General features: G+C 49.7%; 1 protein-coding gene across 1 annotated transcript in view; it reads left to right on the top strand.

Annotated features, from left to right (window-relative positions):
* The window catches only part of LOC114811266 (protein Dok-7), a 58,182-nt gene extending 31,149 nt beyond the window's left edge, over positions 1–27,033 (top strand). The window contains exon 5 of the mRNA XM_039911982.1: positions 26,989–27,033. Coding sequence (XP_039767916.1) covers positions 26,989–27,033 — 45 coding nt within the window. The remainder of the gene's footprint in view (positions 1–26,988) is intronic.
* Positions 27,034–27,272: the final 239 nt, after the last annotated feature.

The raw sequence follows: 27,272 nt of genomic DNA, 5'->3' as shown, positions 1-27,272 counted from the left end.
CCACTCAGGCTTTTCATTTTAATGGTATTTGTTAAACTCTTACTAGGTGCCAGGCACTGTTCTAACCCCGCCACTGTCCTACTCCCACCCAGCCTGCACATTTTGCTCTTTTAACGCCAACCTTCTCCCCGGGCCTCCATCTCACCAATCTCGCCGTCGACCCCGGCCCACCTCCTGCCTCTGGCCCGGGACGCCCTCCTTCCTCAAATCCCACGGACAATGACTCTCCCCCTCTTCAAAGCCTTGTGGACGGCGCGCCTCCTCCAAGAGGCCTTCCCTGACTAAGCCCCGCTTTTCCTCATCTCCCGCTCCCTTCTGCGTCGCCCTCACTCATTCTCTTTGTTCTTCCCCGCCCTCCCCGCCCCGCACCACTTAACGTCCATATTTATCATTTATTTCTATTAATGTCTGTCTCCCCTCTAGACCGTAAACTCGATGTGGACAAGGAATGTGTCTGTTTCATTCATTCATTCAATCACATTTATTGAGGACTTAACTGCGTGCAGAGCACTGTACTAAGCGCTTAGAAAGTACAATTTGGCAACAAAGAGAGACGATCCCTGCCCACAAAGGGCTCAAAGTCTAGAAGGGGGGAGACAGATAACAAAACAAAGCAAAACAAATAGACGGGCATCAATAGCGTCAATATAAATAAATAGAATTATAGACATATATACATTATTAATAAAACAAATAGAATGATAAATATGTAGATAATAATAATGTTGGTATTTGATTAGACCGTAAGTCCGTCAAACGGCAGGGACCGTCTCTATCTGTTGCCTACTTGTTCATTCCAAGCGCTTAGTACAGTGCTCTGCACATAGTAAGCGCTCAATAAATACTATTGAATGAATGAATGTTAAGCGCTTACTATGTGCAGAGCACTGTTCTAAGCACTGGGGTAGATACAGGGTCATCAGGTCATCCCACGTGAGGCTCACAGTTAATCTCCATTTTACAGATGAGGGAACTGAGGCACAGAGAAGTGAAGTGAGTTGCCCACAGTCACACGGCTGACAAGTGGCAGAGCAGGGATTCGAACCCATGACCACTGACACCGAAGCCCAGGCTCTTTCCACTGAGCCACGCTGCTTCCCTACTTGTGTATACGTAGATATATACACAAGTGCTGTGGGACAGGGTGAGGGAAGAGCAGAGGGAGGGAGTCGGGGAGATGGGGAGGGAAGGAGGCAGGGAGGTCCGGGAGGAGGCTGACGGCACGGCTCAGTGGAAAGAGCCCGGGCTTGGGAGTCAGAGGTCGTGGGTTCTAATCCCGGCTCTGCCGCTTGCCAGCTGTGTGACTTTGGGCAAGTCACTTCGCTTCTCTGTGCCTCAGTCACCTCATCTGTAAAATGGGGATTAAAACTGTGAGCCCCACGTGGGACAACATGATCCCCTTGTATCCCCCAGCGCTTAGAACAGTGCACATAGTAGGCGCTTAACAAATACCACCATTTTTTAAATTGGAAGTGGAAAACAGTTTGAACCAGGGAGTGCTTACCACAACGCAGGGCACGTAGCCAAGATTCATTTGGACTTGGTCTGTAAAGTCATAAACCTTCCTGAAGCAGCGTAACGGTGAAAAGAGCACGGGCCTGGGAATCGGAGGACCAGAGTTCTGATCCCGGCTCTTCCACTTGTCTGTTGTGTGACCTTGGGCAGGTCAGTTCACTTCTCTTTGCCTCAGTTCCCTCATTTGCAAAATTCATTCATTCAATAGTATTTATTGAGCGCTTACTATGTGCAGAGCACTGTACTAAGCGCTTGGAATGTACAGTTCGGCAACAGATAGAGACAATCCCTCCCCAGTGACAGGCTTACAGTCTAATTGAATAATCTTGGTATTTGTTAAGCGTTTACTATGTGCAGAGCACTGTTCTAAGCGCTGGGGGAGACACAGGGGAATCAGGTTGTCCCACGTGAGGCTCACAATCCTAATCTCCATTTTAAAGATGAGATCACTGAGGCCCAGAGAAGTGAAGTGACTCGCCCACAGTCACACAGCTGACAAGTAGCAGACCTGGGGTTCGAATCCATGACCTCTGACTCCCAGGCCCGGGACCTCTCTGCTGGGTTAGGGAGGGCAGCCGGGATGTTAATTGGACATAGTTGTCGTCGTAGAAGTTGTATTTATTGAGCACCCTCTGGGTTCCGGGCACTGCACTAATCAACCATTGTATTTATTGAGCGCTTATCATTTGCAGAGCACTGTACTAAGATCTTGGGAAAGTACAATAGAAGCATGAGTCGCATTCCCTGCTTGCAGGGCACTTACCCTTTGACGGAGAAATCACACATGAAAATGGTCTAGTGGAAAGAACACGGGCCTGGGAGTGAGAGGATGTGAGTTCTAATCCTGGCTCCTCCACATGCCTGCCGTGTGACCTTGGGCAAGTCACTTCACTTCTCCGGGCCTCAATTTCCTCATCTATAAAACGGGAGCTAAGACGGCGAGTCCTATGTGTAACAAAGATTGTGTCCAATCCAATTATCTTGTAATAACAATAATAATTACAATGTTGGGATTTGTTAAGCGCTTACTATGTGCAGAACACTGTTCTAAGCGCTGGGGTAGACACAGGGGAATAAGGTTGTCCCACGTGAGGCTCACAGACTTCATCCCCATTTTCCAGATGAGGGAACTGAGGCCCAGAGAAGTGAAATGACTTGCCCCCAGTCACACAGCTAACAAGTGGCAGAGCTGGGATTCGAACCCATGACCTCTGACTCCCAAGCCCGGGCTTTTGCCACTGAGCTACACTGCTTCTTTACCCCAGCGCTTAGAACAGTGCCTGATGCATAGTAAGCACTTAACAAATGCCACAGGGACTATAACAATAATAATAATAATAATAATGACGGTATTTGTTAATCGCTTACTATGTGAAAAGCACTGTTCTAAGCTCTGGGGGTAACAGATCAGGTTGTCCCTCGTGGGGCTCACAGTCTTAATCCCCTTTTTACAGATGAGGTGACTGAGGCGCAGAGAAGTGAAGTGACTTGCCCACAGTCACACAGCTGACAAGCGGCGGAGTCGGGTTTGGAACCCGTGCCCTCTGACTCCCAAGCCCGGGTTCTTTCCACTGAGGCACGCTGCTTCTCATTATTATTTATTTATTATCATTCATCATCGTTATCATTATTTCTGTGGAGTTGTGGCATGTGGCCGCTGAGCAGTTGTGTTTTCCGAACTAGCTGGAAGTTAGCCAGAAGCGTGTGCGGCCTCGACAGGCCGGCCCGGGCCCGGGCTCAGGACGGGGCTTGGGGCTTGGGAAGGTTTTTAGCCAAAGCCCTGAGATTTGGCAGAGGAGCTCAGCACGTTCCCACCCCGCAGCCGGGGGAGCGGGGAGGGTCTCGAATGTCGCTCGGGACCTTCCCTTACGGTCTTGTTTAGGCTTCTTCGCCGGGCCGAATTCCCCGTCCCCTCCGGCTTTATTATAATAATAATAATTCATCCATTCATTCAATAGTATTTATTGAGGGTTTACTATGTGCAGAGCACTGTACTAAGCGCTTGGAATGGACAGATCGGTAACAGATAGAGACCATCCCTGCCCAACGACGGGCTCACAGTCTATCTGGGGGAGACAGACGGACATCGTAATGACGATGCCGGAATCTGTTATGCACTTACTAGGTGCCGAGCGCTGGGGTTGATACGAGGTCATCAGGTGGTCCCTCGTGGGGCTCACAGTCTCAATCCCTATTTTACAGATGAGGGAACCGAGGCACCGAGAAGTGAAGTGACTTGCCCAAAGTCACACAGCTGACAAGTGGCGGAGCCGGGATTAGAATCCACGACCTCTGACTCCCAAACCAGGGCTCTTTCCACTAGGTCACACTGCTTCTCTATGCTTCTTCTTTATGTTGCCGTTTGTCTGCTGGGTGACCCTGGGCAAGTCACTTCACTTCTCTGTGCCTCAGTTCCCTCATCTGTAAAATGAGGATGAAGAGTTTGAGCCCCAGGTGGGACAGGGACTGTGTCCAACTTGATTACCTTATACCTAATAACAGTAATAATAATCATGATAGTTGTTAAGCACTTAATGTGCTTCAAGCACTCTTCTAAGCGCAGTGAAGCAGCGTAGCTCGGTGGAAAGAGTCCGGGCTTGGGAGTCAGTGGTCATGGGTTCGAATCCCGGCTGTGCCGCTTGTCATCTGTGTGACTCTGGGCAAGTCACTTAACTTCTCTGGGCCTCAGTTCCCTCATCTGTAAAATGGGGATGAAGACTGTGAGCCTCACGTGGGACAACCCGATGACCCTGTATCTCCCCCAGCGCTTAGAACAGTGCTCTGCACGTAGTAAGCGCTTAACAAATACCAACATTATTATTATTATTGTTACAAGTTAATCAGGTTGGGCAGAGGCTCTATCCCACATGGAGCTCACATGCTTATCCCCATTTTCCAGATGAGGGAACTGAGGTCCAGAGGAGTGAAGCGACCTTAGACCGTAAGCCCGTCAAAGGGCAGGGACTGTTTCTATCTGTTGCCGATTTGTCCATTCCAAGCGCTTAGTCCAGTGCTCTGCACATAGTAAGCGCTCAATAAATACTATTGAATGAATGAACGACTCGCCCGAGGTCACGGGGCAGACGTGTGGCGGACCCAAGATTAGAACCCAGGTAGGACAGCGCTCGGCACGTAGTAAGCGCTTAACGAGGACCTCGTCGTCACCCTCGTGGGGAGGTGAGTAATTCCGGTGCTCCCGGCTGGACCCGACCCCGATCCCGATGCGGAGAAGCTGGCTCCCGGGAGTCTGAGCTATGCGGAGCTCCTGCCGGCCTCTCCGAGCCCTCCCTCCCGTCCTGGGCCGAGGGCGACCAGTCGGAACCAGACGGTGCCAGCTGTTCCCGGGCACCGGACCAGGACGGCAGCGAGGCGCGTTCTCTATTACAGGTTTAAAAATAGGCCGGGGGGGTCAGGAGCGCTGCCGTCTGGGTTGTCGTCCTGCTCGCTTTCCGGAGGGGATGTGAGCCGGGCGGGGGGAGGCTCAAAATAAACCCGACCAGGCCTGCTGGCCCGCCACTTGTCTGCTGCGTGACCTTGGCCCAGTCGCTTCTCTTCTCTGAGCCTCAGTGACCTCGTCCGTCAAATGAATTAATGAACGATGGTATTTGTTAACTGCTTCCTAACTTATTATTACTATTATTATGATGGCATTTGTTAAGCCAAATTATTATGTGCAAAGCACTGTTCTAAGCGTGGGAGATCCAAGGTAATCAGGTTGTCCCACATCGGACTCACAGTCTTCATCCCCATCTTACAGATGAGGGAACTGAGGCCCAGAGAAGTGAAGCGGCTTGCCCAAAGTCACACAGATGATAAGCGGAGGGGGTGGGATTAGAACCCACGACCTCTGACTCCCAAGCCTGGGCTCTTGCCATTAAGCCACGCTGCTTCAAACGGGGATCGAGACCGTGAGCTCGACGCGGGACCGTGTCCAACCCGATTTGCTTGTATCCACCCCGTGCTTAGTACAGTGACTGGCATATGGTAAGGGCTCAACCGATGCCATTATGATGATGATGATTAATAATAATAATCATCATCATCATAATGGCTTGAGGGGCACTAGTGACCATTCATTCGCTCTTAAAAAGATGATTTTTGGTAATCCCAAACTGGGCTGGGTGGAAGGAAGCAGGCCCTGGTTCCTCATGGAAGCTTGTTGTGAGCAGGGAATGTGTCTATAATTTGTTTATTTATATTGGTAACTGTCTCCCCGCCTCCATTCATTCATTCATTCATGTTTATTGGGCACTTACTGTGTGCAGAGCACTGTCCTAAGCGCTTGGAAAGTACAGTTCAGCAACAGATAGAGACAATCGCTGCCCACACCGGGCTCACAGTCTAGGCGGGGGAAAGAGACATCAGTACAAGTAAACAGGCATCAATATAAGTAAATAGAATAGATATAGATAGATATATATAGAATAAATAAATAGAGAAATAGCATAGATATAGATTATATAGATCTATAATTCTATTTATTTATATAGATATATCTATAATTCCATTTATATAGAATAAATATAGATATAAAGATATATATATATACACATAAGTGCTTTGGGGCAGGGGCCGGGGGAAAGCAAAGGGAGCGAGTCGAGGTGACGCGGAAGGGAGGAGGAGCTGAGGAAAAGTGGGGCTCAGTCTGGGAAGGCCTCCTGGAGGAGGTGAGCTTTCAGTAGGGCTTTGAAGGGGGGAAGAGTGATTGTCAGTGGGATTTGAGGAGGGAGGGCGTTCCGGGCCAGAGGCGGGCCGGGGGCCGGGGGTCGGCGGTGAGACAGGCGAGATGGAGGCCCGGTGAGAAGGTTAGCGGCACAAAGGGGAGTGGCCTGTGCGCCGTGCTCTGCACACAGTCAGCGCTCAATAAATACAATTGAATGAGTGAATGTTGGTTTATTGTTGCATTGTACTCTCCCAAGCGCTTAGTACAGTGCTCTGCACACAGCAAGTGCTCGATAAATACGATAGATGATGACGACGACTGTGTCTGGCAGCTGCCCCTGACCATTCCCGCAGGGTCCGCACGCTCAACGGAGACCCTCGGGGCACCCAGATCTCGGGCTCAGATCACGTGGAAGGCCACAGGCGGTCAATCAGTCAGTTAATCACATTTATCGAGTGCTTACCGTGTGCAGAGCACTGTACTAAACGCTTGGGAGAGTACAAAACAACAGAGACCCATTCCCTGCCCACAACAAGCTTAACGGTCTAGAGGTGGAGACAGACATTAATAGGAATAAATTAATGCCCAACCCGGGGCTCCCGGGCCAGGAGGTGGAAGGGAGTAGAGTGGACGACAGCGCAAACTAGAGGAAAGTGGGAGGGGCTGGGAATCTGAGCACCTCTGTTCTAATCCCTCTCTCTTCTCCGTCATCCTCAGCCCCACATCCAGATCCATAATTTATTTTAATGTCCGTCTCTTCCTCTAGCAGCACGGCCTAGTGGAAAGGATACGGGCCTGGGAGTAAGAGGACCTGGGTTCTGATCCCGACTCCACCGCTCGTCTTCTGCTGGGCGACCTTGGGCGAATCACTTCACTTCTCTGGGCCTCAGTTCCCTCATCTGGAAAATGAGGACTAAGACTGTGGGACGAGGACTGTGTCCAACCTGATTTCCTCGTATCTACCCCAGAGCTTAGAACAATAATAATAATAATAATTACGGTATTTGTTAAATGCTTACTATGTGCCAAGCACTGTTCTAAGCACTGGGGTAGATAGGAGATAATTAATTTGGACAAATAATTAAGATGGACAAATCCCGGCTCTCCCTCTCTATTAGACTGCAAGCTTCTTTGTAGCCGCCCCACAGCTCAGCACATAGTAAGTTCTGAATCAGCACCATCATTAATGATGTTGGTATTTGTTAAGCGCTTACTATGTGCAGAGCACTGTTCTAAGCGCTGGGGTAGACATAGGGGAATCAGGTTGTCCCACATGGGGCTCACAGTCTTAATCCCCATTTTACAGATGAGGTAACTGAGGCCCAGAGAAGTGAAGTGACTTGCCCACAGTCACACAGCTGACAAGTGGCCGAGCCGGGATTCGAACTCATGACCTCTGACTCCAAAGCCCGTGCTCTTTCCACTGAGCCACGCTGCTTCCCTAATCCCAGCTCTGCCACTTGGCTACTGTGTGACCTTGGACGAGTCACTTCATTTCTGTGTGCCTCATTTCCCTCATCTGTCAATAATGCTGGTTATTTCAGACTGTGAATCCCATGTAGGACAGGGACTGTGTCCAATCTAATTTGCTTGTATCCACCCCAGCGCTCAGTACGGTCCCTGGCACACATGTAACAAATATTATTATTATTTTCTGTGCTTCAGTTACCTCTTCTATAAAATGGGGATTGAGACTGTGAGCGCCGTGTGGAACAGGGACTGCATCCAATCTGATTTGCTTGTTTCCACCCCAGTGCTTAGTACGGTGCCTGGCACCGACTATTATTATTATTATCCAGTGCCGTCGCGTCATTTCCGATTGATAACGACTCTATGGATCTATTTCCTCCAGAACGTCCTGTCTTCTGCCGTCATCCGTCACCTTCCTAGCGGTTCTTCCGTTATCGTCGTTCTGGTCTCTCTCCATCTCGTTGCGGGGCTGCATCTTCCACCTTTTCCCTGGACTTTTCCTTCCATTAGTGTCTTCTCCAGAGAATCAGCCCCCCGATTGTGTGTCCAAAATATGCTCATCTAAGACGAGTCATTTGGCCTTCCAAAGACCACTTTGGCTTAATTTGCTCTAAAATCCATTTGTTTTGGGGAGGTCCATGGTATTTTCAAAAGCCTTCTCCAATACCACATTTCAAAAGAATCAACGTTTGTTGTCTCCTGTTTTTTCACTGTCCAGCTTTCAGACCCAGGCAATGTCCCTGGAAACACCACAGAATTGACAATTTGAATTTTTGAGACCATTGCTATGTCAGAACACTTCATGACTCTTTCCAGGCTCTTCATAACAAGTCTTCCTAAATGAATCTTGGGCATATTTCTTGACTACTAGCTCCTTTATTATTGATTATCATTCTCAGGAGGGAAAAATGGTCAACTATTGCTATCTTCTCTTCATCCTCTAAAAATATGTTAAAACTTCAAGTTGTCGTGATCTTTGTTTTCTGGAATTCAAGTATAGGCCCATCTTTTTGCTCTCTTCCTTAACTTATAATAATAAGCCCTTCAAATCTTTTTCACTTTCTGCTAGCGGGAAGCAGTATGACCTACTGGCAAGAGTCCGGGTTTGAGAGTCAGAGGACGTGGCTTCTAATCCCGACTCTGCCACTTGCCTGCTGTGTGATCTTGGGCGAGTCACTTCACTTCTCAGTTCCCTCATCTGTAAAGTGGGGATGAAGACTGTGAACCTCCTGTGGGATAGGAACTGTACCCAACCTGATTAGTTTGTATTTATGCCAGGGCTTAGAATAGTGCTTGGCACATAGTAAATGCTTAACAAATACTATTATTATTATTATTATTTTTAGGGTAGTGTCATCAGCATAAGAAAGGTTGTTTATATTCCATCTTCCAATCTTTACTCTTCCTTCGTCTTCATCCAATCGGGCTTCTCTCATTAGGTATTCAGCATAAAGGATGAACAGATGAGGTGATAATATACATCCTTGTCTTATACCGGTCGGTTTCTCTATATTTTGTTCTTATTGTAGCCTCCCGTTCAACATACAGGTTCCTTATTAATTCAATTAGATAATAATAATAATAATAATGGTATTTAAGTGCTTACTTTGTGCCGGGCACTGTTCTAAGCACTGGGGTAGATACAAAGTAATCAGGTTGTCCCACGTGGGGCTCACAGCCTTAATCTCCATTTTCCAGATGAGGTAACTGAGGCACAGAGAAGTGAAGTGACTTGCCCAAAATCACACAGCTGACCAGTGGCGGGGCCGGGATTAGAACCCACGACCTCTAACTCCCAAGCTCTTTCCACTAAGCCATGCTGCTTGCCTAGATTCATTCATTCATTCATTCAATAGTATTTATTGAGCGCTTACTATGTGCAGAGCACTGTACTAAGCGCTTGGAATGAACAAGTCGCAGCAGATAGAGACGGTCCCGGCCCTTTGCCGGGTTTACGGTCTAATCGGGGGAGACGGACAGACGAGAACTATGGCGATAGATAGAGTCGAGGGGAAGAACATCTCGTAAAAACCGATGGCGACTAAATAAAAACCGATGGCGACTAAATAGAATCGAGGCGATGTACAATTCATTAACAAAATAAATAGGGTGATGAAAATATATACATTCAAGCAGACGAGTACGGTGCCGAGGGGAGGGGAAGGGAGAGGGGGAGGAGCAGAGGGAGATGGGGGGACAAGAGGGTTAAGCTGCGGAGAGGTGAAGGGGGGGTGGCAGAGGGAGTAGAGGGAGAAGAGGAGCTCGGTCTGGGAAGGCCTCTCGGAGGAGGTGAGTTTTAAGTAGGGTTTCGAAGAGGGAAAGAGGATCAGTCTGGCGGAGGTGAGGAGGGAGGGCGTTCCGGGACCGCGGGAGGACGCGACCCGGGGGTCGACGGTGGGACGGGCGAGACCGGGGGACGGCGAGGAGGCGGGCGGCGGAGGAGCGGAGCGTGCGGGGTGGGCGGTAGAAAGATAGAAGGGAGGAGAGGTAGGAAGGGGCGAGGTGATGTTTCAGAATTCCCACTAGATGTTTCAGCATTCCCACTTTCCTTAATGTGCTCCGGAGCGTCTCATGATCCACGCGGTCAAAGGCCTTACTATGATCAATAAGGCACAGGCTGACTTCCTTTTGATATCTCTCGCCCTTCCAATCATCCAACGGACATAGGCAATAACATCTCACGTCCCTCGTCCTTTCCGGATTCCTGCTTGTACATCGGGCAATTCGCGTTCCGTGGAGGCCTCCGTTCGACGCCGTATAACTTTTCGTGGTACCTTGCTGGCGTGTGAGAGCAAGGAAACTGTACGATAATGGTCGCATTTAGTTGTATCTTCTTTCTTCGTTATCGGAACCTAAACTGATCTCTTCCAATCGGATGGCCGTGGAGTCGTTAGCCAGACCTGTTGACGTAATTTGGTAAGGACTTTAACCGATTCCTCTCCGACTGCCTGGAACACCTCAGTAGGAAGCCTATCAGAGCCAGCTGCCTTATTTTTGGCGAGACAGTGTAAAGCTGACTTATTAATTATTATCATTATCATTACGGATCCTAACTGTTCATCTGTTTCCAGGAAGAGTGGCTCTAATTCACCAGGAACTTCTTCAGATATTTCTAGAATATTGCTATTTTTCTGGTATAGTTCCCGTGTGCATTCTTTCCATCTCTGTTTGATTCCACGGGCGTCGTTTATCTTCGGTCCATCTTTGCTTTTGACAGAGCCAATCCGCTATATTCCCTTGATTTCCTTAATCTTCCGAAATAGTGATCTTGTCCGCCCACATTTTTTATCGACTTCCATTTCTTCACATATGCCGTTATAATATTCCCGTTGGTCCGTCCCGTCAGAGCGCTGGAATTCTCGATTGAGCTCTTTAACCAGGTTCTTTAGAGAAGCAGCGTGGCTCAGTGGAAAGAGCCCGGGCTTGGGAGTCAGAGGTCGTGGGTTCTAATCCCGACTCCGCCACTTGTCAGCTGTGTGACTTTGGGCGAGTCACTTCACTTCTCTGTGCCTCAGTTACCTCATCTGCAAAATGGGGAGGAAGACTGTGAGCCTCAAGTGGGACAACCTGATTACCCTGTATGTACCCCAGCGCTTAGAACAGTGCCCTGCACATAATAAACGCTTAACAAATACCAAAATTATTATCTGTTCTAATCCCTGCTCCGCCGCTTTTCTGTTATGTCACCTTGGACAAATCACTTCACTTCTCTGTGTCTCAGTGACCTTATCTGTAAAAAATGGGGATTAAGACTGTGAGCCCATAATGGGATGGGGATTGTGTCCAATTTGATTAACTTGTATATACCCCAGTGCTTAAAACGGTGTGTGGCATATAGTAAGCGCTTAACAAGTAATTATTATCATCATTATTCTGGATCCTATCTGTTCGATCTTGTCACGAGACCCAGCTCCGTCCTTCCTGACAAGAGGGTCCACCTGCCTGTCCGTCATCTCACAATGATGACGACCCTCCATCTGGTCGTGAAGACTACCGGATTCATTCATTCATTCAATACTATTTATTGAGAGCTTACTATGTGCAGAGCACTGGACTAAGCACTTGGAATGGACAATTTGGCAACAGATAGAGACAATCCCTGCCCATTGACGGGCTTATGGTCTAATCGGGGGAGACAGAAGGACAAAAACAATAGCAATAAATAGAATCAAGGGGATGGACATCTCATTAACAAAATAAATAGAGTAATAAAAATATATACAAATGAGCAGACGAGCACAGTGCTGAGGGGAGGGGAAGAGAGAGGGGGAGGAGCAGAGGGAAAGGGGGAGAAGGGGGCTTAGCTGAGCGGAGGTGAAGCGGGGGGTAGAGAGGGAGCAGAGGGAGCAGAGGGAAAAGGGGAAGCTCAGTGTGGGAAGGCCTCTTGGAGGAGGTGAGTTCTCAGTAGGGCTTTGAAGAGGGGAAGAGAATGAGTTTGGCGGAGGTGAGGAGGGAGGGCGTTCCAGGACAGCGCGAAAACGTGGGCCAGTGGTCGATGGCGGCGGGATGGGCGAGAACGGGGGACGGTGAAGAGGTGAGCGGCAGAGGAGCGGAGCGTGCGGGGTGGGCAGTAGAAAAAGAGAAGGGAGGAGAGGTAGGAGAGGGCAAGGTGATGGACAGCCTTGTAGACTAGAGTGAGAAGTTTTTGTTTTGTGCAGAGGTCGATGGGCAACCACTGGAGGTTTTTAAGGAGAGGAGTGACAGGCCCAGAGCGTTTCTGCAGGAAAATGAGCCGGGCAGTGGAATGAAGAATAGACCGGAGTGGGGAGAGAAGGGAGGAAGGGAGATCAGAGAGAAGGCTCACACGATAATCCAGCCGGGATATGATGAGAGCCCATACCGGTAAGATAGCCATTTGGGTGGAGAGGAAAAGGCGGATCTTGGCGATATTATAAAAGTGAGACTGGCAGGTCTTGGTGACGGTTGGATGTGTGGGGTGAACGAGAGAGCCGAGTCGAGGATGGCACCGAGGTTGCGGGCCTGAGAGACGGGAAGGATGGTCGTACCGTCCACGGTGACGGGGAAGTCAGGAAGAAGACAGGGCTTGGGAGGGAAGATAAGGAGCTCAGTCTTGGACATGTTGAGTTTTAGGTGGCGGGCCGACATCCAGGTAGAGACGTCCCAGAGGTAGGAGGAGATACGAGCCTGAAGGGAGGGGGAGAGGACAGGGGCGGAGATGTTCATTCATTCATTCATTCAATAGTATTTATTGAGCGCTTACTATGTGCAGAGCACTGTACTAAGCGCTTGGGATGAACAAGTCGGCAACAGAGACAGTCCCTGCCGTTTGACGGGCTTACGGTCTAATCGGGGGAGACGGACAGACGAGAACGATGGCGATAGATAGAGTCGAGGGGAAGAACATCTCGTAAAAACCGATGGCGACTAAATAGAATCGAGGCGATGTACAATTCATTAACAAAATAAATAGGGTAACGAAGATATATACAGTCGAGCGGACGAGTACGGTGCCGTGGGGATGGGAAGGGAGAGGTGGAGGAGCAGACGGAAAAGGGGAAAATGAGGCTTTAGCTGCGGAGAGGTAAAGGGGGGGTGGCAGAGGGAGTAGAGGGAGAAGGGGAGCTCAGTCTGGTAAGGCCTCTCGGAGGAGGTGAGCTTTAAGTAGGGTTTCGAAGAGGGGAAGAGAATCAGTTTGGCGGAGGTGAGGAGGGAGGGCATTCCGGGACCGCGGGAAGACGCGGCCCGGGCGTCGACGGCGGGACGGGTGAGACCGAGGGAGGGCAAGGAGTTGGGCGGCGGAGGAGCGGAGTGTGCGGGGTGGGCGGTGGAAAGAGAGAAGGGAGGAGAGGTAGGAAGGGGGGAGGTGACGGAGAGCCTCGAAGCCTAGAGTGAGGAGTTTTTGTTTGGAGCGGAGGTCGATAGGCAACCACTGGAGTCGTTTAAGAAGGGGAGTGACATGCCCAAATCGTCTCTGCGGGAAGATGAGCCGGGCGGCGGAGTGAAGAATAGACCGGAGCGGGGCGAGAGAGGAGGAAGGGAGGTCGGAGAGAAGGCCGACACGGTAGTCTAGCCGGGATATAACGAGAGCCTGTAACGGTAAGGTAGCCGTTTGGGTGGAGAGGAAAGGGCGGATCTCGGCGATATTGTAAAGGTGAAACCGGCAGGTCTCGGTAACGGATAGGACGCGTGGGGTGAACGAGAGAGACGAGTCGAGGACGACACCGAGATCGCGGGCCCGAGAGACGGGAAGGACGGTCGCGCCATCCACGGTGATAGAGAAGTCCGGGAGAGGACCGGGTTCGGGAGGGAAGATGAGGAGCTCGGTCTCGCTCACGTCGAGTTTTAGGTGGCGGGCCGACATCCGGGCGGAGACGTCCCGGAGGCGGGAGGAGATGCGAGCCCGAAGGGAGGGGGAGAGGACGGGGGCGGAGATGTAGATCTGCGTGTCATCTGCGTAGAGATGGTAGTCGAAGCCATGAGAGCGGATGAGTTCGCCGAGGGAGTGAGTGTAAATGGAGAACGGAAGAGGGCCGAGAACTGACCCTCGAGGAACTCCGACAGTTAAAGAATGGGACGGGGAGGAGGCTCCGGCGAAGGAGACCGAGAATGATCGGCCAGAGAGGTAAGAGGAGAACCGGGAGAGGACGGAGTTCATGAAGCCAAGGTGAGATAAGGTATGGAGGAGGAGGGTTGGTCGACGGTGTCAAAGGCAGCAGAGAGGTAAAGGAGGATCAGAATGGAGTAGGAGCCATTGGATCTGGCAAGAAGGAGGTCGTGGGTGACCTTAGAGAGAGCGGTCTCGGTAGAGAGGAGGGGACGGAAGCCAGATCGGAGGGGGTCTAGGAGAGGATGGGAGTTGAGGAATTCCAAGCATGGATCGTAGACGACTCGTTCTAGGATCTTGGAAAGGAAGGGTAGTAGGGAGATAGGGCGATGACTGGAGGGGGAAGTGGGGTCGAGAGCGGGTTTTTTTAGGATGGGGGAGACGTGGGCGTGTTTGAAGGCAGCGGGGAAGGAGCCGTTAGAGATCGAGTGGTTAAAAATAGAAGTTAAGGAAGGTAGGAGGGCAGGGGCGACGGTTTTAATAAGGTGAGAGGGAATAGGGTCCGAGGCGCAGGCGGAGGGGGTGGCGCTTGCGAGGAGGGAGGAGATCTCCTCTGAGGATACCGCGGGGAAGGATGGGAAAGTAGGGGAGGGGGTCGGTGGGGGGGAGGGGAGAGGCGGAGGGGTGACTTTGGGGAGCTCAGACCCGATTGTGTTGATTTTCGTGAGGAAATAGGTGGCCAGATCATTGGGGGTGAGAGCTGGGGGAGGGGGAGGAACAGGGGGCCTAAGATGTAGATCTGCGTGTCATCTGCGTAGAGATGGTAGTCGAAGCCGTGAGAGCGAATGAGTTCACCGAGGGAGTGAGTGTAAATGGAGAACGGAAGAGGGCCGAGAACTGACCCTCGGGGAACCCCGACAGTTAGAGGATGGGAGGAGGAGGAGGAGTCCACGAAGGAGACCAAGAATGACCGGCCAGAGAGGTAAGAGGAGAACCGGGAGAGGACGGAGTCCGTGAAGCCAAGGTGAGATAAGGAGTGGAGGAGAAGGAGATGGTCTACGGTGTCAAAGGCGGCTGAGAGGTCAAGGAGGATGAGGATAGAGTAGGAGCCGTTGGATTTGGTAAGAAAGAGGTCACGGGTGACCTTTGAGAGAGCAGTCTCAGTAGAGTGATGAGAAGCTGATGAGAAGCTGTACGGAGGAGTAGTTGATAATAGTGCCGGTGGCTTGCCCGGGGCCTTTGCCGGTTGTGTTCCCTCTGGGGCATGGAAAGCAGTAAGCAAGAGGGTGGGCAGGGGTGCGCTACCTGGCAAAGTGCATCTTTGCTCAATTAATCAGTAATAATAATAATTACTGTGCTTTTTCTTAAGCACTTTACTATGTGCCAGACTCTGTACTAAGTGCTGGGGTAGATACGAGGTCATCTGGATGGACACGTCCCCGTTTCACATCAGACGGGAAGATGTGTCGTTCTGGAGAGGGTGGCTATGGATCGGAAACGATTCGACAGCGTCTGAAGAAGAGCGCCGAGCACCGTAGTAAGCACCGGGAGAGAATTCCCAGGTGGGAATTAGACAGAGTCCTCGTCCCTCAAAGGAGCTCAGAATCTAAGGGCACAAGTGGACTGGAGATAGACATCAAGTACATCCCCTTGATTCTATTTATGTTGATGATGTTGTCTTGATTGTTTTGTTCTGTTTTGCTTTGCTGTCTGACTCCCCCGTTTAGACTGTGAGCCCGTCACTGGGCAGGGTTTGTCTCTATCTGTTGCTGAATTGTCCATTCCAAGCACTTAGTACAGTGCTTTGCACATAGTAAGCGCTCAATAAATACTACTGAATGAATGAATGGATTCCTGTAGGAATTCTTAGTTTTCTGATTCAATTTTCTGCTTCTTCATCTTTCATTGCAGTGTTGGCTAGGGTCCTTGTTTGGGTAACGTGATGCTGGGATTGCATTCAATTCTGGATTTACAGGAAAGATCTTTAGTTGTTCGTTTTGAACAAGGAATGTGTCTATTCTATTATTGTGTTGTACTCTCCCAAGCTCTTACTACAGCGCCCTGCAAATAATAATAATGATGATGGTATTTCTTAAGCCCTTACTGTGTGTCAAGCACTGTTCTAAGCACCGGGGAAGACACAAGGTCATCAGGTTGTCCCACGTGGGGCCCGCGGTCTCAATCCCCATTTTCCAGATGAGGTGGCTGCGGCACAGAGAAGTTAAATGTCTTGCCCAAAGTCACACAGCAGACAAGCGGCGGAGCCGGGAGTAGAACCCAGATCCGAGAGGCAGCACGGCTCAGTGGAAAGAGCCCGGGCTTGGTAGTCAGAGGTCGTGGGTTCTAACCCCGGCTCGGCCACTTGTCAGTTGTGTGACTTTGGGCAAGTCGCGTCATTTCTCTATGCCTCAGTGACCTCTTCTGTAAAATGGGGAAGAAGACTATGAGCCCCACATGTGACAACCTGATCACCTTGTATCTCCACTAGTGCTTAGAACAGTGCTTGCCACATAGTAAGCGCTTAACAAATACCATCATCATCATCATTATTATTATTATTAGAACCCACAGCCTCTGACTCCCAGGCCCGGGCTCTTTCCACTAGGCCAGGAGAAGAGAAAAGGAGGGCTTAGTCATGGAAGGCCTGGGTTCTAATCCTGCCTCTGCCACTTGTCTGCTGTGTGACCTTGGGCAAACCACTTTCACTTCTCGGTCCAAGTTCCTCATCTGGAAAAGGAGACTAAGACTCTGAGCCCCTTGTGGGACGGGGACTGTGTCCATTCTAATTGTAGTACAGTGGCTGGCAAATAGTAAGCACTGAAATACCATCAAAAAAAAAAAAAGCAGGTCTTGAGGCCCCATTTTCAGGATGAAGAAACTGAGGCCCAGAGAAGTGAAATGATTCACCCAAGTTCATTAGCTTGCTGTGTGATCTTCAGCAAGTCACTTTGCTTCTCTGGCCTCAGTTCTTTTCTCCCTCCTACTTCGACTGTGAGCCCCATGCGGGACAGGGACCGTGTCCCACCTAAGTCACTTGGATTTACCCCAGTGCTTAGAACAGTGTTTGAATCACAGTAAGCACTTAACAGATACTGTTAAAATAAAAAAAAAGTCCTTCCTTGAAAAAGCTCTGATTTCCTCTTTTCCCACTCCCTTCTGTGTGCACTCTTGCAATTAGATTTGCACCCTTTATTCACCCCGGCCTCAACCCCACAGCATTTACGTACATAGCTATAATTTATATTTATTTCTATTAACGCCTGTCTCTCTCTAGACTGTAATCCTGTCGTGGGCAGGGAATGTCCCTACCAACTCTGTTATATTGTAGTCTCCCCAGGACTTGATTAATTAAGCACTTACTACGTACCGAGCACCGTACTAAGCACTGGGAGAGAATCCCCAGGTGGCGATTAGATTGGACGTTCACAATCTAAGAGTATAAACAGCGAGTAGGTTTGGAGACGGACAAATCAGGAGTGATAAGCGCTTAGTACGGTGCTCTGCACACGTGTTGTGAACATGGATTGTCTCCGTTGCTGAATCGTACTTTCCAAGTGCTTAGCACAGTGCTCTGCACACAGCAAGCGCTCAATAAATACGACTGAATGAATAAGTGCTCAAAAATAGTATTGGTTGATTAAAACATATATTGTGTGCAGAGTTCTCTGAATCGACGCCGTATTTTGCCAACGCCGATGAAGTTTAGAGCTAGGCCACCCAGGGCTGCCCAGAATGGAAAGGTTTAAACCGAAGTATCAGACCAAATCAATTAATCAGTGCTGGGCAGCGGCGGCATGGGAAAGATTCCAAGGCGGATGATCAAATGATCAAAACGTTGATCGGAGACAACGGCGGGGACTCAAGTTTTTACTGCGCAGAAGAAGGCTTCCGTGTCTTTATGGAGAAAAGTCTATTGCTGCCCACATTGGAATGGCAGAAGACGGGACGTTCTGGAGAGGGTGGCTATGGATCGGAAACGATTCGACAGCATTTGAAGAAGCGGGCCGAGCACTGTAGTTCATTCAGTAGTATTTATTGAGCGCTTATTATGTGCAGAGCACTGTACTAAGCGCTTGGAATGTACAAATTGGTAACAGATAGAGACAGTCCCTGCCCTTTGACGGGCGCACAGTCCACTCGGGGGAGGATTAGTAAGCACTGGGAGAGAATTCCCAGGTGGGAATTAGACAAAGTCCTCGTCGCTCAAAGGAGCTCAGAATCTAAGGGCACAAGTGGACTGGAGATAGACGAATCAAGAGTGATAAGCGCTTAGTGCAGTCCTCTGCACATATTAAGTGGCTCAGTGGAAAGAGCCCGGGCTTGGGAGTCAGAAGCTCACGGGTTCTAATCCCGGCTCTGCCGTATGTCTGCTGTGTGACCCTGGGCAAGTCACTTGACTTCTTGGTGCCTCAGTTACCTCATCTGTAAAATGGGGATGAAGACTGTGAGCCCCACGTGGGACAACCTGATTACCCTGTATCTACCCCAGCGCTTAGAACGGCGCTCGGCACATAGTAAGCACTTAACAGATACCAACATTATTATTAATTGCTCCATAAATATGATCGCCTGACTGACTGGAGAATGGTGGCCTACTGCAGGCAGCGTATGTAGACAACTCACTCAAGGGGTTTCCTTCATTCGGTAGTATTTATTGAGCACTTACTATGTGCAGAGCACTGTACTAAGTGCTTGGAATGTACAATTCAGCAACAGATAGAGACAATCCCTGCCCATTGACGGGCTTACGGTCTAATCGGGGGAGGCAGATGGACAAAAACAAGAAAACTTAATCATAATAAATAGAATCAAGGAGATGGATACCTCATTAACATGGAGAGGAATGGTGGGACGGAGATGGGGCGGTAACTGGAGGGGGCCGTGGGGTCAAGGGAGGGGTTTTTTTTTTAGGATGGGAGAGACGTGGACATGTTGAAAAGCAGTGGGGGAAAAGCCACTGGAGAGTGAACAGTTGAAGATGGTGGTCAGGGAGGGAAGAAGGGAGGGGCCGGCAAGTATTTTGAAGATGGTGGTCAGGGAGGGAAGAAAGGAGGGGGCGGCAAGTATTTTGATAAGGTGTGAGGGGATGGTCAGAGGCGCAGGTGAGGGGGCGGATTTTGAGAGAAGGCAGGAGATCTCTAGAGATACAGCTTGGGAAGACTGGAGAGTTGAAGATGGGGTGGGATGGATAGAGCACGCCTCATGGCTTCAATTTTCCCAATAAAGTGGGTGATCAAGTCATTAGGGGCAAGAGTTGGGGGAGACGGAAGGTTTGAGTAGGCATTTAACATCCGAAACAACCGGCGAGAGCAAGGGGAATGAGATTCGGTAAGGAGAAATGTTGCCCGGCAGAGGAAAGGGCAAAAGTAAATCAAGCAAGGAGGAACATAAGGTGGACGAGGTCTGGATTCTGGATTGGTCTGTTATCTGGATTTTTCGCCAGCAGCGCTCGGCGGGTCCTGCCCAAAAGCGAAGGAAACGGACTGTGGAGACGATCCGGAGCTGTGGGTTAGTGGCACGAGATCGGCGAAGGGATGGGGGACCCAGAGAGTTGAGTTCAGTAGAGAGGGTGGTGTTGCGAGCGTCGATTTGGTCATCAAGGAAAGGTGGTTAGGGTAGGGGGGCCAAGTGGGGAGAAAATCGGAAAGGGTCAAAAGAGGGGAAGGCTCTGTCGGGGACCAGGACAGATTTGGGAGGTGTGTGGGAGAGAAGGCAGGTGAGAAGGTTGGAAGCTCGTTGTGGGCAGGGATTGTTGTATCTTTATTGTTGTATCGTACTTTCCCGAGCGCTTCGTACAGGGGTCTGCACACGATAAGTGCTTAATAAATATGATTGAATGAGCGAATGAAGGTTGTGGCCAGTGGGTGGGTGAAGGCAGAGATTGAAACGGGGCTAGAGATGATGACGTGGTCTCGATCAAGTCATTTAAGTTTTCTGTGCCTCAGTTACCTCTCCTGCAAAATGGGAATTAGGACTGTGAGCCCCATGTGGGACTTGGACCGTTTCCCAGCTGATTATCTCATATCGATCCCAGCGTTTAGTACAGTGCCTGGCACATGGTAAGCACTTAGCCAACAGGATAAAGAGGAAATAAATACCAATGACTGATTGAGAACTGGTATCGATTCCTCATTTTACACCTAAGGAAACTGAGGCACAGAGAAGTTAAGTGACTTGCCCGAGGTCACACAACAGTCAAGTGGTGGAGGTGGAATTAGAATCCGGGGGGCTCCCATCCCTATTTCACTAGGCCATGCTGCTTCCCTGAATATAAATAGAAAAATCATGATTAAATCATGACCTAGTGGAAAGAGCACAGGCCTGGGAGTCAGAAGGATCTGGATTCTAATCCCCGCTCTGCCACTTGTCAGCTGTGTGACCTTGGACAAGTCACTTCATTTCTTTGGGCCTATGTTACCTCATCGGTCGAATGGGGATTAAGACTGTGAGCCCCATGTGGGACAGGGACTGCGTCCAACCCGATATGCTTATATCCACCCCAGTGCTTAGTGCAGTGCCTGACACATAGTAAATGGAGTCTGTGAGCACGTCGTAGGCAGGGAATGTCACTGTTTATTGCTGTATTGTACTTTCCCAAGCGCTTAGTATAGTGCTCTGCACACAGTAAGCTCTCAATAAATACGATTGAATGAAATATCACAATTGCTATTATCATAAATAATTTTATTCATTTATTCAATTGTATTTTTTGAGCACTTATTGTGTGCAGAGCGCTTTACTAAGCGCTGGGAAAGTACAATTTAGCAATAGAGACAATCCCTACCCAACAAGGGGCTCACAGTCTAGAAGGACTTTTATTTTAAGGAATTTTATGGAGACTCATTCATTCATTCAATAGTATTTATTGAGTGCTTACTATGTGCAGAACACTGTACTAAGCACTGGGAATGTACAAATCGGTAACAGATAGAGACAGTCCCTGCCCTTTGATGAGCTTACAGTCTAATCGACTCCAAGCTCACCTTGTCTCTGTGTTGTGAGAGTTGTGTGACTGTGGGCAAGTCACTTCACTTCTCTGTGCCTCAGTTACCTCATCTGAAAAGTGGGGATTAACTGTGAGCCTCACATGGGACAACCTGATGACCCTGTATCTCCCCCAGTGCTTAGAACAGTGCTCTGCACATAGTAAGTGCTTAACAAATACCAACATTATTTATGAGAAGGGACTGTGTCTGTTATTGTATCGTACTTTCCCAAGCGCTTAGTACAGTGCTTTGCACACAATAAGCGCTCAATGAGAAGCAGCGTGGCTTAGTGGAAAGAACCCGGGCATGGGAGTCAGAGGGTGTGGGTTCTAATCCCGGCTCCTCCTCTTGTCTACTGTGTGATCTTGGGCAAGCCATTTAACTTCTCTATGCCTCAGTTACCTCATCTGTAAAATGGGGATGGAGACTGGGAACCCCGCGTGGGACCATCTGATGACCTTGTATTTACCGCGGCTCTTAGAAGGGTGCTTGGCACATAGTAAGCACTTAACAAATGCCATAATAATAATAACAATAATAAATACGATTGAATGAATGAATGAAAGGAGGCTGCAGAAGGAGGAAGCTAAAATCTAATTTAATCTCCTTCCCTCTTCTCAGTCCCTCAATCTTCTGGGGAAAAAAAAAAAAAATTAAAAAATTGAAAGTTTCTTAGGTGGCGCTGCCCCTGTCTGGCCCATTGGATCCTCTTTCCCCACAACTCCCTCAAATGCTAATAATCGATAATAATGTTGGTATTTGTTAAGCGCTTACTATGTGCAGAGCACTGTTCTAAGCACTGGAGTAGACACAGGGAAATCAGGTTGTCCCACGTGGGGCTCACAGTCTTAACCCCCGTTTTACAGATGAGGTAACTGAGGCACAGAGAAGTGAAGTGACTTGCCCACAGTCACACAGCTGACAAGTGGCTGAGCCGGGATTCGAACCCGTGACCTCTGACTCCCAAGCCCGTGGTCTTTCCACTGAGCCACGCTGCTTCTCAATCAATAATATTCATTAGGCACTCGCTGTGTGGCTGAGCACTATACTCAAGCCCTCGGGTGAATCCAGATGAATCCAAGGACTTGATCCCCGCCCACAAGGAGTTTACAGTCTAAGGAGATGTTTGTACGTTAAAATCGGTTATGGATAAGGGAATCGCTCAACCTGGGGTACTTATTCATTGATTCAATAGTATTTATTGAGCGCTTACTATGTGCAGAGCACTGGACTAAGCGCTTGGAATGGACAATTCGGAAACAGATAGAGACAATCCCTGCCCAGTGACGGGCTCACGGTCTAATCGAGGGAGACGGACGGACGAAAACAAGACAACATAATCGCGATAAATAGAATGAAGGGGATGGACACCTCATTAACAAAATAAATAGGGTCATAAAAATCTATCCAAATGAGCAGAGTGCGGAGGGGGAGGGAGAGGGGGAGGGAAGGGGGGAAAGGGGGCTTAGCTGAGGGGAGGTGAGGGGGGGCAGAGAGGCAGCAGAGGGAGCAGAGGGAAATGGGGAAGCTCAGTCCGGGAAGGCCTCCTGGAGGAGGTGAGCTCTCAGTAAGGCTTTGAAGAGGGGAAGAGAGTTAGTTTGGCGGAGGTGAGGAGGAAGGGCGTTCCAAGACAGCGAGAGGACGTGGGCCAGAGGTCGACGGCGGGAAAGGCGTGGACGGGGGACAGTGAGGAGTTGACTTATGAACGCTTATTGTGGACTGAGCGCTTAGGAGAGAACAGTACAATAGAGTTGGTAGACAAGGATTTCACAGTCCAGAGGGGGAGACAGGCATTTATGGACTTAGGTTATCCTTAACTCTTCTCTCTCATTCAACCCACATAGTCAATCCTTCACTAAATCCTGTCGGTTCGACCTTCACGACATCGCTAAAATCCGCCCATTCCTCTCCATCCAAACTCCTACCACGTTAATCCAAATCATTTATCCTCTTTTGCCTTGACTGCTGCTCGCTGACCTCCCGGCCTCCTGTCTCTCCCCACTCCGGTCCTTACCTCGCCCTGCTGCCCGGATCACTTTTCTACAAAAGCCGTTCAGGCCACGTCTCCCCTCTCCTCAAGAACCTCCAGCGGTTGCCCACCCACCTCCGCATCCGGACTCCACTTACTATCCGTCAAGCAGATCGGGTCGGACGCAGTCCCCGTCCCACACGGGGCTCACGGTCTTAATCCCCATTTGACCGATGAGGTAACACAGGCCCAGAGGAATGACGTGACTTGTCCAAGGTCCCACAGCTGACAAGTGGCAGGGCCGGGATTAGAACCCAGATCCTTCTGACTCCCGGGAAAGTCCTCATCATCGGCTTTAAAGCCCTCCGCCATCTTGCTCCCTCCTACCTCACGCTTCGCTCCTCTAATACTAAACTTCTTGCGGTGCCTCAATCTGGTCTATCTCAGCACCGACTCTTCACCCGCGTTCTGCCTCTGGCCTGGAACGCCCTCCTTCCTCAAATCTGAAAGACAATTCCTCTCCCTTCAACCTCTTTAAGCCTTACCGAAGGCCCGTCTCCTCCAAGAAGGCTTCCCTGACTAAACCCCCACTTTCCCTCATCTCCCACTCCCTTCTGCGTCGCTCTGACTTGCTCCTTTTGTTCATCCCCCCTTCCCAGCCCCACACCACTTCTGTCCAGATCTGTCATGTATTGATTTCTACTGATATCTGTCTCTTCTGGACTGCAAACTTGTCGTGGGCATGGAATGTGTCTGTAAGCAGCGTGGTGTAAAGGATAGAGCCCGGGCCTGGGAAGTCAGAAGGTCACGGGTTCTATTGCCGGCTCCGCCACTTGTCTGCTGGGTGACCGGGCGAATCGCTTTACTTCTCTGGGCCTCAGTTTCCTCATCTGGAAAATGGCGATTGAGATTGGGAGCCCCACATGGGACAGGGACCGTGTCCATCTCCATTTGCTTGTATCCACCCCAGCGCTCAGTACAGTGCCTGGAACATAGTGATCTCTTCGTAAATATCAGTATTATTATTATGATTATTACCGTACAGGTCTCTGCACACAGTAAGTGCTCAGTAAATACTACTGATTGATTGAAAGGCTGAGGGTCTGTGGGTAGCGGGAAACGTGTCTACCAACGTTATTTAGAACTCTTCCGAGCGCTTAGTATAGTGCTCTGCGCACAGTGAGCTCTCAATAAATGAGCAGGGAAGCAGCGTGGCTCAGTGGAAAGAGCCCGGGCTTGGGAGTCAGAGGGCATGGGTTCGAATCCCGGCTCTGCCACTTGTCAGCTGTGTGATTGTGGGCAAGTCACTTAACTTCTCTGGGCCTCGGTTACCTCATCTGTAAAATGAGGATTAAGATTGTGAGCCTCATGTGGGGCGACCTGATTACCCTGTATCTCCCCCAGCGCTTAGAACAGTGCTCTGCACATAGTAAGCGCTTAACAAATACCAAAAAAAAAATACCACTGATTGATTGATTGACTGATGGGCTGAATATCAAGTGCTTAAAGGGGACAGATCCAAGTCCATAGGTGATGCAGAAAGGAGTGGGAGAAGAGGAAATGAGGGCTCAATCAGGGAAGGCCTCTCGGAGGGAATGTGTCTGTTTACTGTTACACTGTCCTCTCCCAAGTATTTAGTACAGTGCTTTGCATACAGTAGGTGCTCAATAAATACAATCGAATGAATGAATGAGGCTTCGAAGGTGGTGAGAGTGGTGGTCTGTAGGATGTGATTGCAGAGAGCGGTGGAGCATTTTTTCCGTGGCCGGAGCCAACACGGTGGGATAGGTTGGACGCCCATCTGGTTCGTCTGTCCCCAGTCTGGTTTGGACGGGGCACACCAGGCCCCTCTGTCTTTCTGGTGATTTTTTTCCAGCACCCAGCTTGCTTCCCTCCTCCACGACTCCTGTTGCTGAGTGCCGTGACTCGGAAGTGGCGCCTGTGCTGGTATTAATCATAGCAGTAACAATAATATTTGTTAAGCGCTTACTATGTACCAGGCACTGTACTAAGCATTGGGGTGGATATAAGCAAACTGGGTTGGACACAGTCCCTGTCATTCATTCATTCATTCATTCAATCATATTTACGGAGTGCTTACTGCGTGCAGAGCACTGTACTAAGCACTTGGAAAGTACGATTCAGCATCTAAGACAGACAGTAATAATGTTGGTATTTGTTAAGCGCTTACTATGTGCAGAGCACTGTTCTAAGCACTGGGGGAGATCCAGGGTCATCAGGTTGTCCCACGTGAGGCTCACAGTTAATCCCCATTTTACAGATGAGGTCACTGAGGCACAGAGAAGTGAAGTGACTTGCCCACAATCCCTGCTCACAGCGGGCTTATAGTCTAGAAGGGGGGAGACAGACATAATAATAATAATAATGTTGGTATTTGTTAAGCACTTACTATGTGCAGAGCACTGTTCTAAGCGCTGGGGGAGATATAGGGTAATCAGGTTGTCCCACATGAGGCTCACAGTTAATCCCCATTTTACAGATGAGATAACTGAGGCACAGAGAAGTGAAATGACTTGCCTAAGGTGACACGGCTGACAAGTGGCAGAGCCGGGAGTCGAACTCATGACCTCTGACTCCGAAGCCCAGGCTCTTTCCACTGAGCCACGCTGCTTCCCAGACATCTAAACAAGGAAACAGGCATCAGTTGCGTCAATATAAATATATAGAATTATCCATATATACACATCGAAACAAGCAAACCAGCATTAATTATAAGTAAATAGGATTATAGATATATACACAAGTGCATCTGTTAAGCACTTACTATGTGCCTAACACTGTACTAAGTGCCAGGGTGAATATCAGGTCTGACACAGTCCCCGTCCTACGTAGGGCTCCCAGCCAAATTAGAAAGGGGCTCAGCACATAGTAAGCGCTCAATAAATACCATCGAGTGATTGCTCTTTCATGGAGGAGGAAACTGTGGCATAGAGAAGTAAAGCGACTTGCCCAAGATCACAGAGCAGTGTGACTTAATCATTTTTCCAGCCTTGCCCCTGAGAAGGAAGAGGCTGTTAAGCCTTCTGTCCCGTGTGGGGCTCACAGTGTCAATCCCCCTTTTACAGATGAGGTCACTGAGGCCCAGTGAAGTGACCGGCCCAAGGTCGCACACCAGACAAGCGACGGAGCCGGGATTAGAACCTTTGACCTTCGGAGGCTTGGATGGACTTTTGCAAAGAGCAGTGCTCATCGTTCATTCATTAAATTGTATTTATTGAGCGCTTACCGTGGGCAGAGCCCGTACTAAGCGCTTGGAAAGTACAATTCGGTGACAGATAGAGATAATCCCTGCCCAACAACGGGCTCACGGTCTAGACAAGACAAAACGGAACAAGTAGACAGGCATCAATACCATCAATATGAATAAATAGAATTATAGGTCTATAAACATAATAAAATAGAACAATAAATATGTCCATATATACACAAGTGCTGTGAGGCGGGGGGGGGGGGGGATAGAGCAGAGGGAGGGAGTCGGGGTGATGGGGAGGGCAGGGGGAATGGAGGAAAAGGGAGGCTCAGTGTGGGAAGGCTTCCTGGAGGAGGGGAGGTCTCAGTAGAGCTTGGAAGGGGGGGAAGTGTGCTAGTTTGGCGGCTGTGAGGAGGGAGGGCCTTCCAGGACGGCGGCGGGACGTGGGCCGGGGGACGACGGCGGGACGGGTGAGAAGGAGGCCCGGGGAGGAGGTTAGGGGCGGCGGAGGAGCGGAGCGTGCGGCCTGCGATGGAGAAGGAGAGGAGGGAGGGGAGGGACGAGGGGGCCGGGGGATGGACGGCTTGGAAGCCAATGGTGAGGAGTTCTGGATATCCTCGGGCTGCTCCGGGTGCGACATCACTCACACGCCCCTTGTCATTTCTACAGTTTGGGGAGCAGAGGTTCGGGTCCACCCTCTTAGCATCTTTGTGAAAAGCCTTTTAATGCAGTTGGAGTCACACCTCACCATTCTGTAGTTCAGAGGCTGAAGCGCTTAGGACAGTGCTCGGCACACAGTAAGCGCTCAATAAATACCATCGATCGATCAATTGAAACATTCGAGGAATCCATCGGTGGGATTTTTCGAGCGCTTCTCGTGGGTGCGGAGCGTGAGAAAGGGAGCAAAGCCCTCCTGAAAGTTTTCTCGTGTTTATCTCGACCTAACAATAATA

Source organism: Ornithorhynchus anatinus, chromosome 4, assembly GCF_004115215.2.
Source record: "Ornithorhynchus anatinus isolate Pmale09 chromosome 4, mOrnAna1.pri.v4, whole genome shotgun sequence".
Lineage (NCBI taxonomy): Eukaryota > Metazoa > Chordata > Mammalia > Monotremata > Ornithorhynchidae > Ornithorhynchus > Ornithorhynchus anatinus.
The sequence above is the reverse complement of the archived record's forward strand: the minus strand, read 5'-3'. Positions and strand labels throughout refer to the sequence as shown.